Source organism: Palaemon carinicauda, chromosome 8 (assembly GCF_036898095.1).
Source record: "Palaemon carinicauda isolate YSFRI2023 chromosome 8, ASM3689809v2, whole genome shotgun sequence".
Lineage (NCBI taxonomy): Eukaryota > Metazoa > Arthropoda > Malacostraca > Decapoda > Palaemonidae > Palaemon > Palaemon carinicauda.
In genome coordinates this window covers 48789979-48810321 of record NC_090732.1, presented here as the reverse complement: position 1 = coordinate 48810321, position 20343 = coordinate 48789979, and the positions used below count along the sequence as shown (strand labels likewise).

Here is a 20343-nt window from a genome sequence, read left to right as displayed (position 1 = left end):
GGCAGTTTAATCTCTGCTGAAAATTATTTACTTGGACATATCTAAAGCTGTGTTATTTAACTCATAATTTTGATTCCTGTCAACGCAATCATAATTTTAATGATTAAGATTAGTTTTTGTATTCTTTAAGGATATATTAAATTTCCAATTGAACTACTCTTGAAAGATTCGACTCAATTTTCACTCGCAATATAATCCAAATTTTGGAATTTGCAGGCACTTTAATCTCTGCTGGAAATTATTTACTTGGACATTTTCTTGTAGCTCCTCTAACGAAAATATTTTATCTATTATCCTCTGAAGATAAAGCTGGCCTTATGTTAATTTTCCTTGTTCCCTCTATTTTGAAACTTACACACCATGAAATTATATTCTTTTCCCAGTCCTCCCTCATGAGTGAAAATCATGTGCTTCCCAAGGGGTTCACAATTTCACATAAAAAGACTAGGCAGATGTATACTGTTCTTCATATACGGACAAATTGACACTTTGCAGAATATACATTTTTGGAGATGTATGAAGCTACTAATAATAGGAAACTGTTACTGCACACGAGACAACACACACACACACACACACACACACACATATATATATATATATATATATGTATATATATATATATATATATATATATATATATATATATATATATATATATATATATATATATATATATATATATATATATACACAACTCGTCAAAAAGGACGGCTACATATTTAGATAGATATGCACACACACGCACCATTTTTCATCAGGGTATGACTACTTACCCTACCCCTCCTCGATGGATGGGGAAAGACTGGGTAGTTATATATATATATATATATATATATATATATATATATATATATATATATATATATATATATATATATATATATATATATATATATATATATATATATATCATCATCATCATCATCATCATATCATCAGGCCGTAAATAGTCCACTGCAGTACAAAGGCCATAGCATGTCCTTCCACTCCCTTCTGTTTATGGTCTTTCTATGCCAGTCTATAGACCAACCCGCAAATTTTCTTAGCTCGTCAATCCATCGTCTTCTCTTCTTTCCTCTGCTTCATTTGCAATCTGTAGGAGCCCATTCTGTTATTCTTGATATCTTCTGCTGTATCATCTGCCTCTCATCACAACTCACTATACCTATCATTTTCACTCCTGTTTTTATCAATTTCTTTAAAGTTTATCAATTTCAACATTGTCTTCATTACTATGATAACTTCAATAGAGTTAATTCACCCATGTAGCCTACTCTCTTCTGCTATTATTATTATTATTATTATTATTATTATTATTATTATTATTATTATTATTATTATTATTATTATTATTATTATTATTATTATTATTACTTGCTAAGCTACAACCCTAGTTGGAAAAGCAAGATGCTATAAGACCAAAGGCTCCAATAGTAGCTTATTATTATTATTATTATTATTATTATTATTATTATTATTATTATTATTACTTGCTAAGCTACAACCCTAGTTGGAAAAGCAGGATGATATAAGCCCAAGGGCTACATTATTATTATTATTATTATTATTATTATTATTATTATTATTAGCTAGGCTACAACCCTATTTGGAAAAGCAAGATGCTATATGCCCAAGGGCTCCAGTATTATTATTATTATTATTATTATTATTATTATTATTATTATTATTAGCTAAGCTACAACCCTAGTTGAAAAAGCAAGATGCCATAAGCCTAAGGGCTCAATTATTATTATTATTATTATTATTATTATTATTATTATTATTATTATTATTATTATTACCTAAGCTACAACCCTAATTGGAAAAGCAAGATGCTATATGCCCAAGGGCTCCAATATTATTATTATTATTATTATTATTGTTGTTGTTGTTGTTGTTGTTAGCTAAGCTACAACCCTAGTTGGAAAAGCAAGATGTTTAAGACCAAAGGCTCTAATAGTAGCCTATTATCATTATTATTATTATTATTATTATTATTATTATTATTATTATTATTATTAGCATTATTAGCATTATTATTAGCTAAGCTACAACCCTAGTTGGAAAAGCAAGATGTTATAAGACCAAAGGCTCCAATAGTAGCCTATTATTATTATTATTATTATTATTATTATTATTATTATTATTATTATTATTATTAGCTAAGCTACAACCCTAGTTGGAAAAGCAAGATGCTATATGCCCAAGGGCTCCATTATTATTATTATTATTATTATTATCATTATTATTATTATTATTTTTACTTGCCAAGCTACAACCCTAGTGGGAAAAGCAAGATGCTATAAGCCCAGGGGGTCCAATGGGGAAAAACAACTCAGTGAGGAAATGAAATAAAAAAAAACTATTTGAGAATTACTGTACAAGCAAAATAAAATTTAGATTTCGTCGAAAAAAACGGCACCGAAACGACTCGGATCAGGTCAAAATAAACTGCTCCTGTCCAAGTTGTTGTTGTCTTTGACAGAAGCGTGAACTGAAAACAGGTGCCGTTGTAGTGTTTGTGATTAATTGTGATTATTGTTCGTTAATTTCTTTAATAAAATGTCATCGGGAGAGGAAACCGAAGTAAGGCATCGCCCGGTGGACACTCCGGAGGAATATAAGAATGACCAAGTAAGGAATTTACGTTAAAATTGGTGATAATGGGTTTGTAGGCATAGCGAAGTATATGGATGTCCATCAAATTTTGTTTTAATGGCGGTAAATATCATCTGATTTAAGCATAAGGGGTATTAATATATGATAGGTTTGGTATGATTTTATTATTTAACTCGATGTACTTAAATAGAAATGTTTTTATTTACCCTAGGAGGCCTACTCTATTCGAGGATTAAACATCTAGTCCTAAGTCGAACGTAGGCCTCTTTTATCGGCTGATTTAAGTATACTAGGTATCAATATGTGATAGTTTTGGCGTAATTTTATTATTTGAGTAATTGTACTTCAATGAAATTGTTTGTATTTACCTCAGGAGGCCTACCCTACTTAAGGATTAACTATCTAGTCTTGAGTCTTACTTAGGCCTCTTTGAATATGTCATTTTGTGTAGTTGGGTTATTAATATGTAACAGTTTTTGTATAATTTTATTATTTGAGTCATTATGCTTAAAAAGAAATGTTTTTATTTAACTTAGGAGGCCTACCCTACTCGAGGGTTAAACATCTAGTCTTGAGTCGAAATTAGTCCTCTGAATGATGTGTCATTTTGTGTATTTTGTAGGCTAGCCTACCTTAGGCCTGTATTTCGATGAAATAGCTTGATAAACGTTGATATATTAATCACTCCAATCAATAGTTTTGCTTATGGCCTATATTGAATTTACAAGGTAGCCTTTTATTGGACTGACATATAATATAGAAATTTGGGATAGTTTGCTGTTGGGACTTATTATGATATAATGGAATATTAGTAAGAACTTTAGAAATGACAGTCTAATATGTTTTTGGGAGCATTTGTATGTCAGCGGCCAGTTCCTCCCTTGTGGATTAAAAATGGACATCACCTAACGTAAACTTTCCCCCCTAACCTAACCTACAAGCTGTGTCCTTACCTACAAGCCGTGTCCTTACCTACTTACCTAACAGGGGCTAACACTCTCCTGCGATCCCCTTTACACTGCCGTATAGTAGGATAACCGTAATCATACATACTGGTGGCCGCTATCATACATACACCCCTGTTTCTGCAAATCCGCTGTTTCGAACCGAGGACTGGACAACTTTGCCCAAAGACAACTTGTCCCATGGCAATTTTATTGTATCATATTTATTCTTATATTCTACATGTAAATATTCAGTGGGCAACAACTGTGCAGACTTTATATAACATTTATTTACATGAGTAAAAATAACATTTATTTACTCATGAGAAGCATTAAAATCAGAATTATTTGAACCCCATAACCTATACAGTAGTTGGTAACTACTAATAAACTAGATATTTTTGAGGTGTATGTATGATAGAGGCCACCTGTATGTATTATTATGGCTAACTTAGAATACAGCAGTGTAAGGGAGTTAAGTAGGTTTGGTTATGGGGGGAAAGTTTAGGTTAGTTGATGTCAATTTTTATTCCACACGGGAGGAACTGGCCGCTGATATACAAAGGCCCCATATTTTTGTTAAAAGTTTCCTTTTATCCATACTGTTCAATGTTATCCCAAATTTTATTTCGACCTGCTCCCCTGATACGGAAAGCTCTTGCTCTTAGTTATTAAATTCCTTGACAGGTGGTGCTTTTGTCCCTACTTTGATTTCTCATTTTCAATTTCCGTTCGGAGATATTTTCATTATGGTTGCTCAGCCTTCGATGCCCATAAATTGAAACAGTTCTACTTTGATGTTAATTTTTTGAGGATGATATTAAATTATAGTAAAATGTAATTTTCAAGTCTTAAAGATGGATTAAACCAAAGAATAAGAATTAAAAAATTAAGTTTTACAAGAGAAGCCAGTCAGAAAGTAAACACTTAAATTCTAACTTTCTTACGGCACGCCAGTTGTTAAGCAAATGTGGGAATTCTAACTTCCATAGAGTAAGCTATGGATTGTGAGGTCTAAGAGTGGGTCGTGGGTGTTATAGCTCCCCCTGGTAGGTAGGGATTCAAGTCCTAGGTTAGGTTAGGCAGGGAACCTTATGCTATTCTCTTAATGTACTTAAATCCATTTTAAAATATGGTTTGTCAGTCGTAACTTCTGGAATTTTAAAACTTCTATAAGTTGTAAAATACAGATTTCCGTCGAACATTTTCATCGGAATCGTTCAAAATACGAATAGATACACAAGAGCTATCTTTTATAGTCTTCAAGGATATTGTGCTATATCCTAACTTTACAGTTTGTTGAATCTCATGTTCCCTAACCTAACAAAACTGATCAGTGTCATTTCGCTACTCATTGAGTAAGTGTTACGTGCTTTCACTTACATATTCTAATACTGGGCCTAATAGTATAAATTTAGTACAGTACTTGAAACTGCCCTCTTGAAAATTCAGGATTTATATCAAACCTCTCTAAAAAAAAAAAAAGTTGAACAAACAACAGGTCTATTTTAGTTTTACTGGTCTTGAAATATTTTATTAGTTGTTCGGGCTTCAAAATCTTGCATTTCCAACTAGGGTTGTAGCTAAGCTAGTAATATTAATAATAATAGTAATACAGTACCTGCTGTATATCAAGCAGTGAGGATTATTATACTGTACTGTTCTTTGAACGTGGCTACCTTTATATTTGTCACCATACAAACCTTGTAAAAGGAATCTTGTATTCTAAATTTCTCGGCACTTTTATCACATTTTTGTAGAATAAAATACTGTATTGTTAATACAGTATCCGTTTTAACTAGTAATTTTATTTTATCCAAAAAATATGTTAGTCATGTCATGATACACTATTTCTGTTTGGTTTTGGGTCATTGTCTTATGGAGCTATTTTTCTTAATTCTTGACTGGTGACTTAATTATTTCTTATTTTTCTACCATTCCTTCTCTTTTCTTTTGGAAATTCTTTGTATCTTTTGGTCAGGTCTAGTATTTTGGAATAGAATCAAAATGAACAGCAATTCATCTTTGAATGAGTACATCCCGGACCTACTTAAATCTACAGATCTTGTCAGATCTTTAGAATTTATAATGGTTTAGGCTCATTCTTTCATGTACAGTTAGCCCTCCCTATTGGGGGGGGGGGGTTAGGTAACAGAAACAGGAGCGAAAAGTAAGAATCCGTGAATACTTGCTGCTCTAGGGTGGGTTAACTCCCAACCTAACAACTCATTTCCCATTGCTTTTGCAGTGTTGAATAATACACTAAGTAGCCCACTATAATACTTGATATTGTTTTACTGGGTTTGTATCTCAGAAGAAGTATTATATTACAGTCTGAAGACATTTCAGTAATTGTACAGTAAAGTACTGTACATGTACACTCGTGTACGTAAAACTGTGGTACACTTAACACTAGTCATTGCCACACTTATAGGTAAATAATTTACTGTAACAACAAAACCCTCTTATTCATATCAAATATAACACTAGCTGATACTATACAGTAGTGTATATTACTGCAATAAATTTAAAGTACTATCACTACAGTACAGCTTAATTAGTTAAGGTAATACTTGTAAGTGTTCGCTGTTTTCGGCAGGTCGACTCGCGCCCTTTAAACTCACCATACACTTAGCCTACAGCATATTTACATTGCTATTGTAAAATATGGTTTATTCCTATGCGGATACAAACTTCTGAGTCATTTATATGGGTTACTCCTAATCTCGTTTTCTCTACAACCTAACAATCAAAGAAAATTGGTTTGATTGCATCATACTTAGTTGCTAAGCAATCTCTGCACATGCAGCGTAGAACACCTGCACATGGCGTTTCTCTACAACACTCTTGGTTGCAAAGTTAAGAGGACATACCTCACTTCCTCTCTAGGATCAGACATCCGCACCCACACTCGATATACCCTTATAGTGCTTGTGTCTTCGATGTTCACTGTCACTTGCGTATCTATCATTGTGAGTTAGGAATGGGTGCGCTATGGCTAGTAAGTCAATTTCTATGCATTCATGTCCCAGCTGTGATGGGCGTCCCTATGTACATTCATGAGCCGGGTAAATGTTGATCCGCGCCCGGTTTAGTCCTTGCTGTGGTAAAAGATGTTCAGTGGAATCACCATGTGAGTACTGTAGGGATTGGCCATCCTCCCAGTGAGAGAGAGAGATATCTATCTTGTTGCAAGAAATGATCTAAGAGTGATCGTTCTCCATCTTCGTCATCTGCCAGCAGTGTCAAGAAACAAAAGATCATTTCTGCTGAACATTATCCCCCAACAGAGTCCTTTGTGTCAGGAACCCACTGAGGCTCGTCATGGATGACGACGGCCATCATAATTTTGTAAATTTTTTATCACCCAGTGTTGATAATGTTCTTGTAGCGGATCATGTGGCTACGTCCTCTGCGCTCCCTGAGCTGGATCCAACATCAGTACCATCAGTCCCTGATTACCCTGTTTTGCTTAGATCTCCCTCACCCCCTACGAGTGTGTTGAGTGGAGAACCTTATCAGATTATACAGATAAGATCTTTTCACTCTTGGAAGTATCTCCAATCAGAGCCTTGAAAGTATCTCTGCGCTCTTGTTGGAACCTTAGAGTAAAGCCTGCAATTTCTCCCCATACCGGTACCGAAGCAGCTTTACTGAAAGACCCTTATTACCACTCTCCAGCTCGTATAAATGAGCAAGGCTTGCCTCGTACGTCCAGGGGTCCTCGGCAACTATCTCCTCTAAAGATTTCCTAAGAAGCGTCACAAGACATGTCATCCCTTTATGACAAGGATGGTCAGACTGCTTCGGCTGTGTCCACACCCCAAGACTTGGGAATGCTAAGCTGCTATGAATATTTATCTCCTTCCAAGCCTAATAGCTCTTTGAAGTCGAGTGTAACAAAACCTGCTTTAATTCCCAGAATTTTATCTATTATATTAACAATTCAGCCAGACAGGACGTTCAGAGTAACAAGCCTGTATGTACCGCTGCGTCTATGCGTTGTGACATCACTTTATGTAACTCTTCCGCAGGTTGGGCAGGCCAACAAGTCCAAATGGATTTTCACTTCCAGAGGGTGTGGTAGATAGACACCCCATTATTTCAAAGTTCCCCCTGAGTTTTATAAACATCCGGCTAGGACTCATGAGGACAAAACCTTGACTTATGTTTATAGCAAATCCATGTCTTACGCTAATAGCAAACCTATCAATTTTCATGATCGGCTACACACTAGCTCTTATGGACTAAGGTTCATAATGCTTCACAGGTCTCATGTTCTACAGAACGGCACTTTGTTTCAGACCATTCTTTGCATGTACAGAGGAAGGATAAGGAGCGAGAAGTTTTCCCCCCTTCCCACGAATCACACCTCCATCTAACAGTGAGGTGAGTATCGTTAGACGAAGACGAGGCTTATGCCATAGGCTCCCTATGTGGCTGCATACAGAAAATTCTCCCTCTCCTCGTAAATCAGGCTCTGAGAGAGACTTCAACTCTTTTGCCTCGCACACTGTTGCTAGAGGTGATGAATGCTCTTAAGACACGAGTGAGATGGACTCCTTCCGTTCCTTTGCCTCCTATACCCATCACAATATGAATGACACAAGGGAAAGGAAGAACATTCAAGGAAGAGTTTAAGAACCAAGTGACTGTTAGAACAGAATAACCAATTATCCCTAAAGTGGAATAACCAGACAATGACATTATTACTATTAACTACTCTTCGGAGAACCTCGGTGTGTTTGCGTGCACCAGCTCAGCTGATGCAATCCCCCTCTAGGTCCCCATTTTATTAAGATTATGAGCCACATCCGTCGTTTATATGGAGTGGATGAGCCCCCTCACATGCAAACCTCTAGTAGACGGTGCACTTTTGACTCAATCTTCCCCTAATTTCAAAGCCCCAGACACAGATTCGATGTGGCGCTTCTAACAAGACTAAAGATTTTTTAGACTTAAATAATACATATCTCAGTGTCAGAAAATTCATGTAAGGCCAGTATGCCCTCAAAGCTACTGCCATGACCACTGGCAGCAAATCAGAGCTGATCTTGTTAATTTTGTTCCATCGGTACCAGCTGTCCAACCTCCCCTCCATTGTTTCTGGTCCCGAAATGGCAGACATGAGGTAGCAGCTATTTCTGCAATCCAGTCCTGCTCATGGCTAAACCTCTGGTTGGGAGCAGTTTCCCGCTTTGTGGTGGCAGAAAACGTAAGGGAAGAGCACGACCTTAAGCAATTTGAGGAATTATATATGGGGTAATTGCATTCTGTCTTAGATGCTCTAGACTGTTGTCTTCCGGGATGCATTAGCCCTGAGAAATTCAGGTTTAGTAAGTTCCCCTTCTCTTTTCCCCCTCTCAGATTTAGCAATGGCTATAGAGAAGGTGGAGAGACTAGGACAAGCTCCTATAATAAGAAGGGTGGTAGCACCAAGGTTGCCTGCTCCCCAACAACAGCTGAGGAACTTGCCTTTTAAACCATTTTTCCCCATCTCAAAGACTCTGAAAGGTCACTCCGTGGTACTTATGAGCAACAACTTCAAGGTAGTGACCTACATCTCCAAACAAGGAGGTGCAGCCTCTCTCATGCTATGCCATCTAGCAATAGAGATAATCAAGTGGACATAGTCTCAAGCAATTTCTCTTTCAGCAAGATTAATCCCCGGGGAGAGAAATGTCATTGCAGTCCATCTGAGCTTCCAAGGGATAATAGTTAGTTCAGTATGGTCTTTGCTTCATTTAGTGGTGAAGACTTTTGACTTTGTGGGGTTCCCCGTCCCTGGACTTGTTCGCCACTCACCTGAATCACAAACTCCCGGTGTATTGCTCTCTAATCCCAGGCAGACCATGCTGCAGTGATGGGAGATGCATTTCAACACCTATGGGACAGACCAGACCTTTACTCCTTTTCACCGTTCTGTTTGATTCGTCAGACATTGAACATAGTCCGTACATCCCAGGGAGTCAGAGTTATGCTAATAGGTCTAAAATGGCCAGCAGCGGAGTGGTATTCAGACCTGCTGGAACTTCTCACGGAAGTTCCAAGAAAATTCCTGAGTGGCCAAACCTGTTACGACATCCTCACATAAAGTTTCATGACGCAGTGCATTGTCTGTCTCTTTACAGTTTGGGACTATCCATTATCTTCTCCGAAAGAAAGGATTTTCGAGACCAACTGCGAAACAGCTTTCTGGATATATCCGAAAGTCTCCTGTAGCAATATAACAGGCTAAGTGGAAAATATTCTGTGATTGCTGTTGTAGGGGTAATATTGTTCCACTCAAGGCCCCTATTCCCTTGATTACACACTTTTAGTGTTCTTAAGGAACAAGAAATCCCTTTCAGTCACTGCGGTGAAAGGCTACCGCTCCACCTTGAGCTAGGTATTCAAACTGAAAGGGCTTGACCTCTCCTCGTCTTGGGAAATCTCAGCTTTCATTAGGAGTTTTGAGTAGTCTTGCCCTCCTCAAGAACTCAAACCCTCTATCTGGGATGTGACAAAAGTTCTACTGGCCTTAAGACAAGCCCGTTACAAACCTATGCATAAAGTTTTAGACAGGGACCTTACCTTAAAGACCGTCTTCCTCCTTGCCTTAAATCAGCCAAGAGAGTAACAAAATTACATGGTCTATCTGATCGTATGTCACATTCCAGAGGGTGGAAAGAACTATCTTTGTCTTTTGTTCCCAAATTTGTGACCAAACCCCAAAATTCAGTTGAAAATGGTACCAGATTTGACTCTTTCACGATCTTATTCTTAAAGGGGTAACAAATGATGCGGATGACATGTTCCTCTGTCCTGTAAGAGAAATGTGTAAATATCTGGAAAGAACATTGTATTGTAGGCCTAAAATATCCAATTTGTTCATGAGCACTGACCACTCCAAAAAGAAAGTATAGTATCCAAAAGCACTTTTAGGCACAGTATACAGTCAGTCCTCCATCATTATGAGGGTTAGATAACAGAGACACCTGCTGTAAGCAAAAAAACGTATAACATTGGTGTCCTAGGGCGAGTAAACTCGTAACTCGTCGAAACATATGACCACTGCCTACGTGGTGTTAAGTAACGTCCTAAGTAACTCACACTATTGTAGAACATTGTCTTCCCGTCTTTTCTATCACGGTATTGGATTTAAAAACACTGCTGATACTGTAGTGCATATTACTATGATATATGCAGTCAGCCTTTCCTTACTACAGGTTCCAACATCACCATTTCGATTTTTCGCTATACAGTACAGAGATCCGCATAATATTTGAATAGTTTTAATTTCTCACGGTTAGGACTGCTGTTGAGGTACCACTTGGAATGTGGTCTGTGGTTGGGCAACCACTTGGGGCACCGCAGTCATGGTGACTGTAAGATGTTGCTGGGCAGGCCGAGAGGGTAGTCTTGGCTTCTTCGGCTTCCGTTTAGGTTGGGGACCCGCATCCAGGGAAGACTTCCTCTTCAAAGAGATCCCCCACTTCTGGAGAAGGTTCCTATTCTCCGTGGCGGCTTTCTCGGCACCTCTTTGACCGTTTCACTCGGGAAGAGGTTTTTACCCCAGATGTTGGAAGAAATCAACTTCCTGGGTTCGTGTTTTACTGATGCCGCAGCAAACACAAACTCTACAAGCTCTCCTAGCCTTCATGAAGGCTTACAGGTCCTTCACTAAGGTGGCCATATGCATTTTGGCCAGGACCATGAGCATGTCTGGGGTGCTTTTGTGGCCTGCACACATCTCGATGCAGTTCTGTAGGGACGAGAAGGCGGCAAGCCTCTCTTTCGTCTCTTGCTCTCTGCGCAATAGAAACTCTGACAGCTTAGGGAGATTCTTGCTGAACTGCCATCCCGCGATATCTGCATCCAGCTTCCCTACTGAGAAGGTTAGGTGGACTTCCTTCCATTCCTTTTCATCCATGGGCAGGGCTAACGACAGAGGCCTACACTCCTCTAGTGTGGGGCATGGTTTGCTTGCCTCCACTGCCTTGGCAACAGCCTTGAATGTCTTCGACATAAAGGGGAAGGCTTTGGAAGCAGGAGCAAGAAAGGTAGGGTGTTTCTTGCTCAATGCGGACACTTTCGAGTTAGTATAACCTGCCTTCTTCAGGCTGCTCGACAAGAGAGCCTGTGCCTTATTGTGGTCGAAAACCATGACCTCCTTTGGTTCCGTCTCTTCCTTTGACGCTGGCTCATGCTTCAGTCAAATGAATCAGTCAGGGTAAGTGTTGAAGCTCGGCCAGAACTGAATATCGTCTAGGGGGACGGCTCCCATTTTCTCTGAGATGAAGAGTTTGCTGTTAGTAATCGGCATATACTCCGCGTACCTCCAGGGAATAGTCTCGGAGCAAGATGGCAGGTCTTGAACTCTGGGTCGCTTGAAAGACCCTCAGTAGGCGGTGATCCGTGCTTTACGGAGCTCTTTTTCAAGCTTCGCTTCCCTTGTTTCGCCTTGTTTGCGAATATTCTCCATTAACGTAGTGATATGAGCCAACATTGCCTGGCACATGGTGTCCTATGGAGGGGTAGGAGCTGAAGACGTAGATGGTGTCGGCTCTAGTGCCGCCACAGGTGGAAGGGAGTCCCCCACTTCCGACGACTCGACTTCTCCTTCGGGAGGTAGAGTAGACTCCTCCTCGGGATCATCCCTAAGGAGATCCTTCTCGGTGTCCGTAGACACTTCAGACATCCTTTCCTCCTGGTGGATGGCCATGCCTTGCATCGCCTCACTGATGTCCGTTTCGATGGCAATCTGGACGCAGGGAGGTCCGGGTCGTGTTTGGGGCACGACAGCTTCATTACCTGCCTTAGGGAACAGTAAGCTACACATCCTGTCGTTGGGCAGGTACGGTCCCGGAGAGTTCTTTTGGAACCCTCGTACCCACTTGCGCAGCTTTTCTCATGCTGCATCCCTCAACTCCACTGACTTGGGGTCGTTGAAATCTTCGACCACCATGGCCGAGCAGACGTTGCAGTCCTGGGGGGTCCCAGTACCGCAAGGTTTCAGTGGTAATGGCGCAGGCGGCATGATTCCTGCACATAGTGTGACCACATAAGTTCCTACTCTTGTGGTTACAGAAAATTACTTCGCACTTCATTTTGGGCTCCTCCTATAAAAAAAGGAAATATAAATGAGTATGCGGTTGTTTATCACACTTGATAAACAGGTTATATGCAATATATTGGTATCTTAACCATTATAGCTTAGGATAGTACTGTAAGCTAGAAAAGAAATAGGAAAGACACATACCTGTGTCTCCTATCCAGCCAATTGCTGTGACCTCCCCCCAATATTAATGTTAGAATTTCCTTATTAAGGGAAACTCAATAGAGAAGGGTTCTAACCTCTAGGAATAGAATTAGTGTATACTAACACTTCTATAAAAGTTTTAATATTGTAGGGTAAGTTATAAACTGATGACTTTATCAGTGTATTGAAAGAATACTTCTCTTCAATATAAAATTGGTCTCAACAGTAGACTGTGAAAGGGGACACAGGGTATGTTGGAAATATAAATTACTGTATTAATGTACAGTACAGTATACTATAGTTTTCTGTCTGCAGTATATACTATACTGCAAATATACTGGCTACTGTATAATCATATACTGTGGTCCAGCCGGCGTGTTGCCGGCTAGGCTAGCACCTGGTGGCATCGGTCCAGCCGGCATGTTGCCGGCTGGGTTAGTACCTGACGGCACTAGAAGACAGAGAGAGAGAAAGCATGGAGTGAAGGGCTGCCTTATTAATGTAGCTTTGTACAATAAATAAGGGTGTAGGTATATTAATCCTAGTGCCTTCCTCCAGAATGAGAGTTCAAATGGAAGGGGAGAATGAATCATTCAAGCTTCCACCCAGCCACAAGATCTGTTGCCGGTCGCTTCCGGTTTCAGGGATGTGGATGGCAGTCCAAGGGAGGACTGAAGAACACTTGAGGGCAAAAATGGGGTCTCCCACCGGCAGCTGTCACAGCCGGCACAACCTTCCCTGGAGCCTTGCATCCGTAGGGGAAAGTCGGTGCGGCTATCAAGCCGCCTATGTAGGAGCTCGGCCGGAGCTACGATCTACCCGGCAAGCGGGGAGAATGTAGGACGACGGCCATAGATATGTGATGACCAGGCTATCGCTAAAGGACAGAGAGGGGCAGGGAAAGGGTCTTGTATGTTGTGTTAGGAGAAGACGGCAGGATTGCCGCCATTTCTAAACAAGGGTCAAACTTCGTTTCAATATCCGCGCCATCCTAGGCGGCAGAAGAATATCTATTCTTCAGCCTAGTATCTGCCGAAACAAGACTTGTCGTCTAGACCGCAGGGGAGAAGGTGGCGGCATTATACTAAGCCTCCTATGCCGACGACTGTAAGCTGGCAGGGGAGTGACTACTCACCCGGCAGCTAACCCGTCGGCATAAAGACTGAATACAGTGGTACCTCTACATACGAATTTAATCCGTTCCAGAACCAACTTCGGATGTAGAAACGAATTTTCCCATAAGAATACATTGAAATAGGATTAATCCGTGGTTGAGCCCAAAAACCTATGATAACATTCTTAATAAACTACTACACATAATTTCCCATGAGAATAATGCACACTAAATTAGATAATAGACATGTAAATAAGAAGAATTAGCAAAAAATGATAAATAAGAAACGGGTTTTTAGCGTCACTTTACCTTAGAAACTCCAGCGCAGGTGTTGTTGGTCTTGCTACGCAGAGAGGAGATGGACGGGCGGCGAGGAGGTAGAGAGGTTAACTACGATAAACGTACACTATCGTAACTTATTCTAACTTACACTAAGTGAACTTTAACATAACTTAGCTTATTTTTTTTTTATTCTTATATTTCATATTTTTTTTTACATTTTCTTTTTTTCTTTTTGATGATTAATTTTAATCACTTTCACTCTCTACAGTTAAGATTGACTGAATTTCTTTCGCTTCACTCTTTGCCGTTTTCTTTGTTTCACTTTCTTCCGCTTCACTCTTTGCCGTTTTCTTCGAATCACTTACATCCTCTTCATCACGAGTTCGTTTCGTAGTTTTTTTAAAGAAATTATCGATAGATAATTGCTTGGTACGGCTTTTCAGAATGTTTCGAAAGTGAGTTAGGCAAACATCATCGAACTGCAAAACTACACGACAAACCTGCAATATTTTTGGGTGGTATTTGTCGATGAAGTTGACCACGTCTTGATATTTTCCTAACACCTCTTTTATATGCGGCGAACCTAACACATGTTCTACCTCCTCGCTCCCTTCCTCGTCATCACTCATGTGCTCAGACATAGCATGGAGTTCCTTGAGCTCATCTGTGGTAAGTTCGTCGTGATGTTCGGCGACGAGTTCCGTAACGTCATCTGCGTCGACCTCCAGACCCATGGACTTGCCAAGGGAGACAATTTCCTCTACGGCTTCCGCTGCACCCACCACGGGATCAGGTTCGGGGTCAAAACCTTCGAAATCTCGGGAAGAAACTGCATCAGGCCACAGCTTCTTCCAGGCAGAATTGAGGGTCCGTTGAGTTAATCCCACCCAAGCCTGATCTATGATCTTCAAGCAGTGCACGATGTTGAAGTGGCTCCTCCAAAATTCACGCAAAGTTAAGTTGGTGCTTTGCGTGACATTAAAGCACTGCTTAAATAAGTGCTTGGTGTACAGCTTCTTAAAATTAGAGATGACTTGCTGGTCCATGGGCTGGAGGATAGAGGTGGTATTCGGTGGAAGATACAGCACCTTTATGAACTTAAATTCATCGAAGATATCATCTTCAAGTCCGGGGGAGTGAGCGGGTGCATTGTCAAGGCATAGCAGGCACTTTAAAGGCAATTTCTGTTCATGAAGATACTTCTTCACAGAAGGGCCGAAAACTTGGTTAACCCATTGCACAAAGAACTGCGTAGTGACCCAGGCCTTCGAGTTGGATCGCCAGAAAACATGAAGCTGGTCCTTATCGACGTTGTGTGCCTTAAAGGCCCTAGGGTTCTCGGAATGGTAAACCAGTAAGGGCTTGACTTTAAAGTCCCCGCTAGCGTTGGCACATAGGGCAAGAGTCAACCGATCCTTCATTGGCTTATGCCCAGGCAATTTCTTCTCTTCGGCGGTGATGTAGGTTCGACTGGGCATCTTCTTCCAAAACAGCCCGGTTTCATCACAATTAAACACTTGCTGCTGTACGTAGCCTTCTTCCTGCATGATCCTTTCGAAGTTCTTGACAAAGTCAGCTGCAGCCTTTGTGTCCGCACTAGCAGCCTCTCCGTGGCGAACAACTGAATGAATCCCGGACCGTTTCTTTAATTTCTCGAACCAGCCACGAGATGCCTTGAAATCATCTGAGGAAGGCTCGGTTGAACTCTCCCCAGCATCACCCCCAGAGCTCTCCTCCTTCAAGTCCGTAAAGATTGCGTGCGCCTTCTCGCAGATGACGGTCTCGGTGATGGTGTCGCCAACGATCTCTCTGTCCTTGATCCACACTAGCAGAAGTCGTTCCATCTCTTCTATGATAGGGCTATGGCGTTTTGAAATTATGGTGATCCCCTTAGAAGGTTTCACTGCTTTAATAGCTTCCTTCTGTTTAAGGATTGTCGAGATCGTCGACATATTACGGCCCTACTGTTTAGAAAGTTCACTCACGCGGACGCCACGCTCATGTTTTTCAATAATTTCCTGCTTAACGTCTAAAGAAAGCATTTCCTTCTTCCTTTTCTCACCACTACCACTACCACTTGCAAAACTAAGCCTTTTAGGACCCATACTTTACGTAGATTACCGTTAAAGGATGCACGTAAAAAATTACGATTAAAACACAGTTAATAGCAGAAGGCACAGGGCACAACCGCAAGAAGCCGACGAGAACAGAGGGCTGACCCGAGCCGCGCTAATTGAGGGTCCCTCCGAGGTTGAAGTGCTGCCTTCTATCGGCGGAGATAAAAAACACTTCAGGCGCTATGAGCATCGACTACGTGTACGAGTAGGCCTATTGTTTACTTCGGGTGTCGAAAAAAACATTCAGGTGTAGAGTAGGAACGTGTTCGAATTGTACTTCGCGTGTAGAAAAATTCGGATACAACCGGTACGACGAAAATTGCTTACTTCGTGTGTCGAAATAAAATTCGGGTGTAGAGTCAAAAATCTCGAATTTTACTTCGGATGTTGGAAAATTCGGATGTAGATACGTTCGTGTGTAGAGGTTCCACTGTACTCTGAGTTACTGTTGAAAATCCAAGTCGGGATACTCACCGGGAAGGGTGGCAGACAGAAAACACTAGCCTAGTCAAGCCGGAGTGTACTACTCTATGGCAAGACTAAGATAGGGTTTTCGCCTATGGCGGCACTCAGAGGGAAGGAGGGATTACCCTTAAATCTCCGCAGGAGATGAATATCGATTTATATGAATAATTCTAGGAGATATACTATCTCCTGTTGAATTGATAAAGCGATACACGAGGGTAAACAGGGTTAATGTATGAAAGTATACTAAAGCGCATAGGCTAGGTAGCCTAGTGCAGGGCGAGATCTCGGCTACCTATATCACCGAGACTCTAACGTATACAATCGACACATGTAGGAAGAGGAAAATTGTATGCATAATCATATCTTCACTAGTATAATTTTGCCTAAAAAGCTATAATTCATTAAAGCTAAATACTGGGAATGTTGTTCTGCTGACTAAATAAAGCGTGCATGATGAACGATAACGCCCAAAATGGCACCTCCGGTGACCGGCCATTCTCCATAAAACACATTAAATTATACTAATTTTACTGTGAAGCAGGAGCTAAAAATCATACACTGTAAAGATTAAATACTCAACTTTCCCGAGGCAGAAGATGCTGGAGAATGCATGATAAATCCTCTCAAGAAACAATCTAGAACGCTAGATGAACAAGGAAAAACACTGTGCGAAACCGCTACCAAAAAAGGAATGAGCGCCATCTTGGAGCCTTGTAATAGTATGGGAGGAAGGGTAACCTTGATAACGGATCCCCTTCAGTTTCGCCACTCTTCCCTCTCGAAGCGAAAACGCTATTCGGGGTGAAGATTGCCATGTGTCGTATCAAGATATACGTCCCCTGATATTATGCGATATCCTTAAGAGAAATTTTAAGGATACTCGCGCCAGGAGTTAGAATTCTGGAGACCTATGGTCAATTCTCTGGGAGTATCACTGTAGCCAAATATCCCTTAAAAAGCTGCCTAAAGGAACCTTCCATCAGGACGACATGGCCATCTCACCCAAAAATAGATTTTTCGCTTCGCTTCAAAATTCGTTTTGTATACAGGAAGGCTTTGATAACAATGATAACTAGGTGTACACTCAATAGAGTGCAGACCTCCGCTACGGCAGCTTATTTCTCGACCTTTAGCTCGACCTTGACCTTTGACCTTAACGTGTATTGATTGGCATGGATTTTCATACTCAAATATGAACCAAGTTTGAAGTCTGTTGACAGCGATGTCCAAACTTATGGCTGATCACGTGAATTGGATACTTGCTTGACCGTGACCTTGACCTTTGACCTTAACCTTCCAAAGTTCAATCATTTCCATATTTTTACATAACAATTATTCCCTGCAAGTTTCATTACTTTATAATTAACGTTGTGGAAAGCTGTTTGCAAACACACACAAACAGGGGGTAAAACGTAACCTTCCAACTTCATTGGCGGAGGTGATAATTTATTAGTCATTCTGATATTACTCAAGACATGACACGACTTCAGATCTGCATAACTATTTCAAGGGAAGGAAGTCTAGAGAATAAATAATATGCATGTGTGTGCAATACTTATTCAATTAGTTCAATAATATTTGAAGAACAGGCACGAACAAATCAATAAATGTTTTTTAAAATAATCTGAAGATTAAAGAAGCTGGCATGAGTCTCTTTATACTGTATATATGACATATCTGTTTCTGAAGATATTTTGTATTCTGTATTTATTGCTTTTCATATAGTTTATTTATTTCCTTATTTCCTTTCCTTATTGGGTTATTTCATTTCGATTGTTCATTATTTCTGATGTTTCTTTTATTTCCTTGTTTCCTTTTCTCACTGGGCTATTTTACCCCATTGGAGCTTTTTTTAACTAGGGTTGTAGTTTAGCTAATAATAATGATGATAATGATAATAATAATAGTAATAATATATATATATATATATATATATATATATATATATATATATATATATATATATATATATATATATATTTAGTCTCCTTAGTGTTGAAAATTTAAGGTAAAAAAAACATTCTTAGTTATCTGCCTGGTGTGAACGTCTTTGCTTGGTGATTGCCAAACTGAGGTTCGAGTCCCGCTCAAACTCGTTAGTTCATTTTGTTACTGCAACCCCACCATCCTTTTGAGCTAAGGATAGGGTTGTTTGGGGGAGCCTATAAGTCTATCTGCTGAGTCATCAGCACCCATTGCCTGGCCGTCCTTGGTTCTAGCTTGGGTGGGGAGTGGCCTAGGCACTGATCGTATGTAATATGGTCAGTCTCTAGGGCATTTTCCTGCTTGATAGGGCAACTTCACTGTCCCTTGCTTCTGCTATTCATGAGTGGCCTTCAAACTTGAGACCGTTCATGTGACAGTAATCATAGAGTGAAGAATATTAAACGAAGTTGCATTTGATGTTACTACGCTTCATGTAACTAAAAATATCATCTAATTATTGAAGACATCATCGTGATTGGCAAATCGTAATGTTTTATTGCACCATTAACTAAAAGCGTTTGCATATGAGATAAATGAGATTCAATACCAGAGTATTTTTATGGCCTGCAAAGCTGAAAGGTAGAAAGAAACTAGATTCACTTTTTAGTGATGTTTCTTTTTATCACTTTTTAGTGATGTTTCTTTTTATATGAACGAAAAAGTACGAGAATATCTCAGGTTCTCCAGTTGACCTTTGACCTTAACCTTCCAAAATTCAATCATTTCAATATTTTTACATAACAATTAATCCCTGCAAGTTTCATTACTGCTATCTACAAAAGCAGACTTATTACGTAAATTTGCTTAACAATAAGTTATTGCTTAGAAATTTTCGTCGATAGATAATAAATTCACCCATTAAAGGTTTTAAAAGTTTAAAGGTCCCTCATGAATGGCAGAGGCAAGGGACAGTGCACATTGCCCTAGCATTCAGGTCAATGCCCGAGAGACTGACCATATACTGTACTGTATTATATGATCAGTGCCAACCCTCCTCTCCACCCAAGCTAGGACCAGGGAGGGCCAGGCAGTGGCTGCTGATGACTCAGCAGATAGACCTGTAGGCTTTACCAATCAGGTAAAGGTCAAGAAATAAGCTACCGCGGCGGAGGTCTGCGCACTACTGAGTGCCCCCTTAGTTGAAAATAATTTTGCATTCGCTCAAAATTGGATCTTAATTGTAGGTATGAAATTTGTTAAAACAAGTTAGACGGCATTTTATTCACAGATATCTATTAAGATATTTTGAAAGACGAATAACAGATTCATATTGTGACGTAGCATTGACACAGTTGGATATTATTAGCGAGAGAGGTTACAACTGACAGGTTTGCGTAACCACTTCCTGCCGATATAATCTACCTATGGAAATTAGGTCTTTCAGAGCACCTACGGGAGAGCGTAGATTTCATCTTGTGTAGAAAAGATGGATGCCATAGCCTTTGTACCATGGACTTTCACTGTCTTGGGTTAGAGTTCTCTTGCTTGAGGGTGCACTCGGGCTCACTATTCTATCTTATTTCTCTTCCTCTTGTTTTGTTAAAAGTTTTTATGGTTTGTGTAGGAAAT

The 20343-nt window shown here is 39.9% G+C and overlaps 1 protein-coding gene across 1 annotated transcript in view; it reads left to right on the top strand.

Annotated features, from left to right (window-relative positions):
- Window positions 1-2491: 2491 nt before the first annotated feature.
- Cds (CDP-diacylglycerol synthase) overlaps window positions 2492-20343 on the top strand; it is a 156078-nt gene continuing 138226 nt past the window's right edge. The window contains exon 1 of the mRNA XM_068378614.1: window positions 2492-2637. Within this exon, the coding sequence (XP_068234715.1) occupies window positions 2566-2637 (72 nt within the window). The 5' untranslated portion in view covers window positions 2492-2565. The remainder of the gene's footprint in view (window positions 2638-20343) is intronic.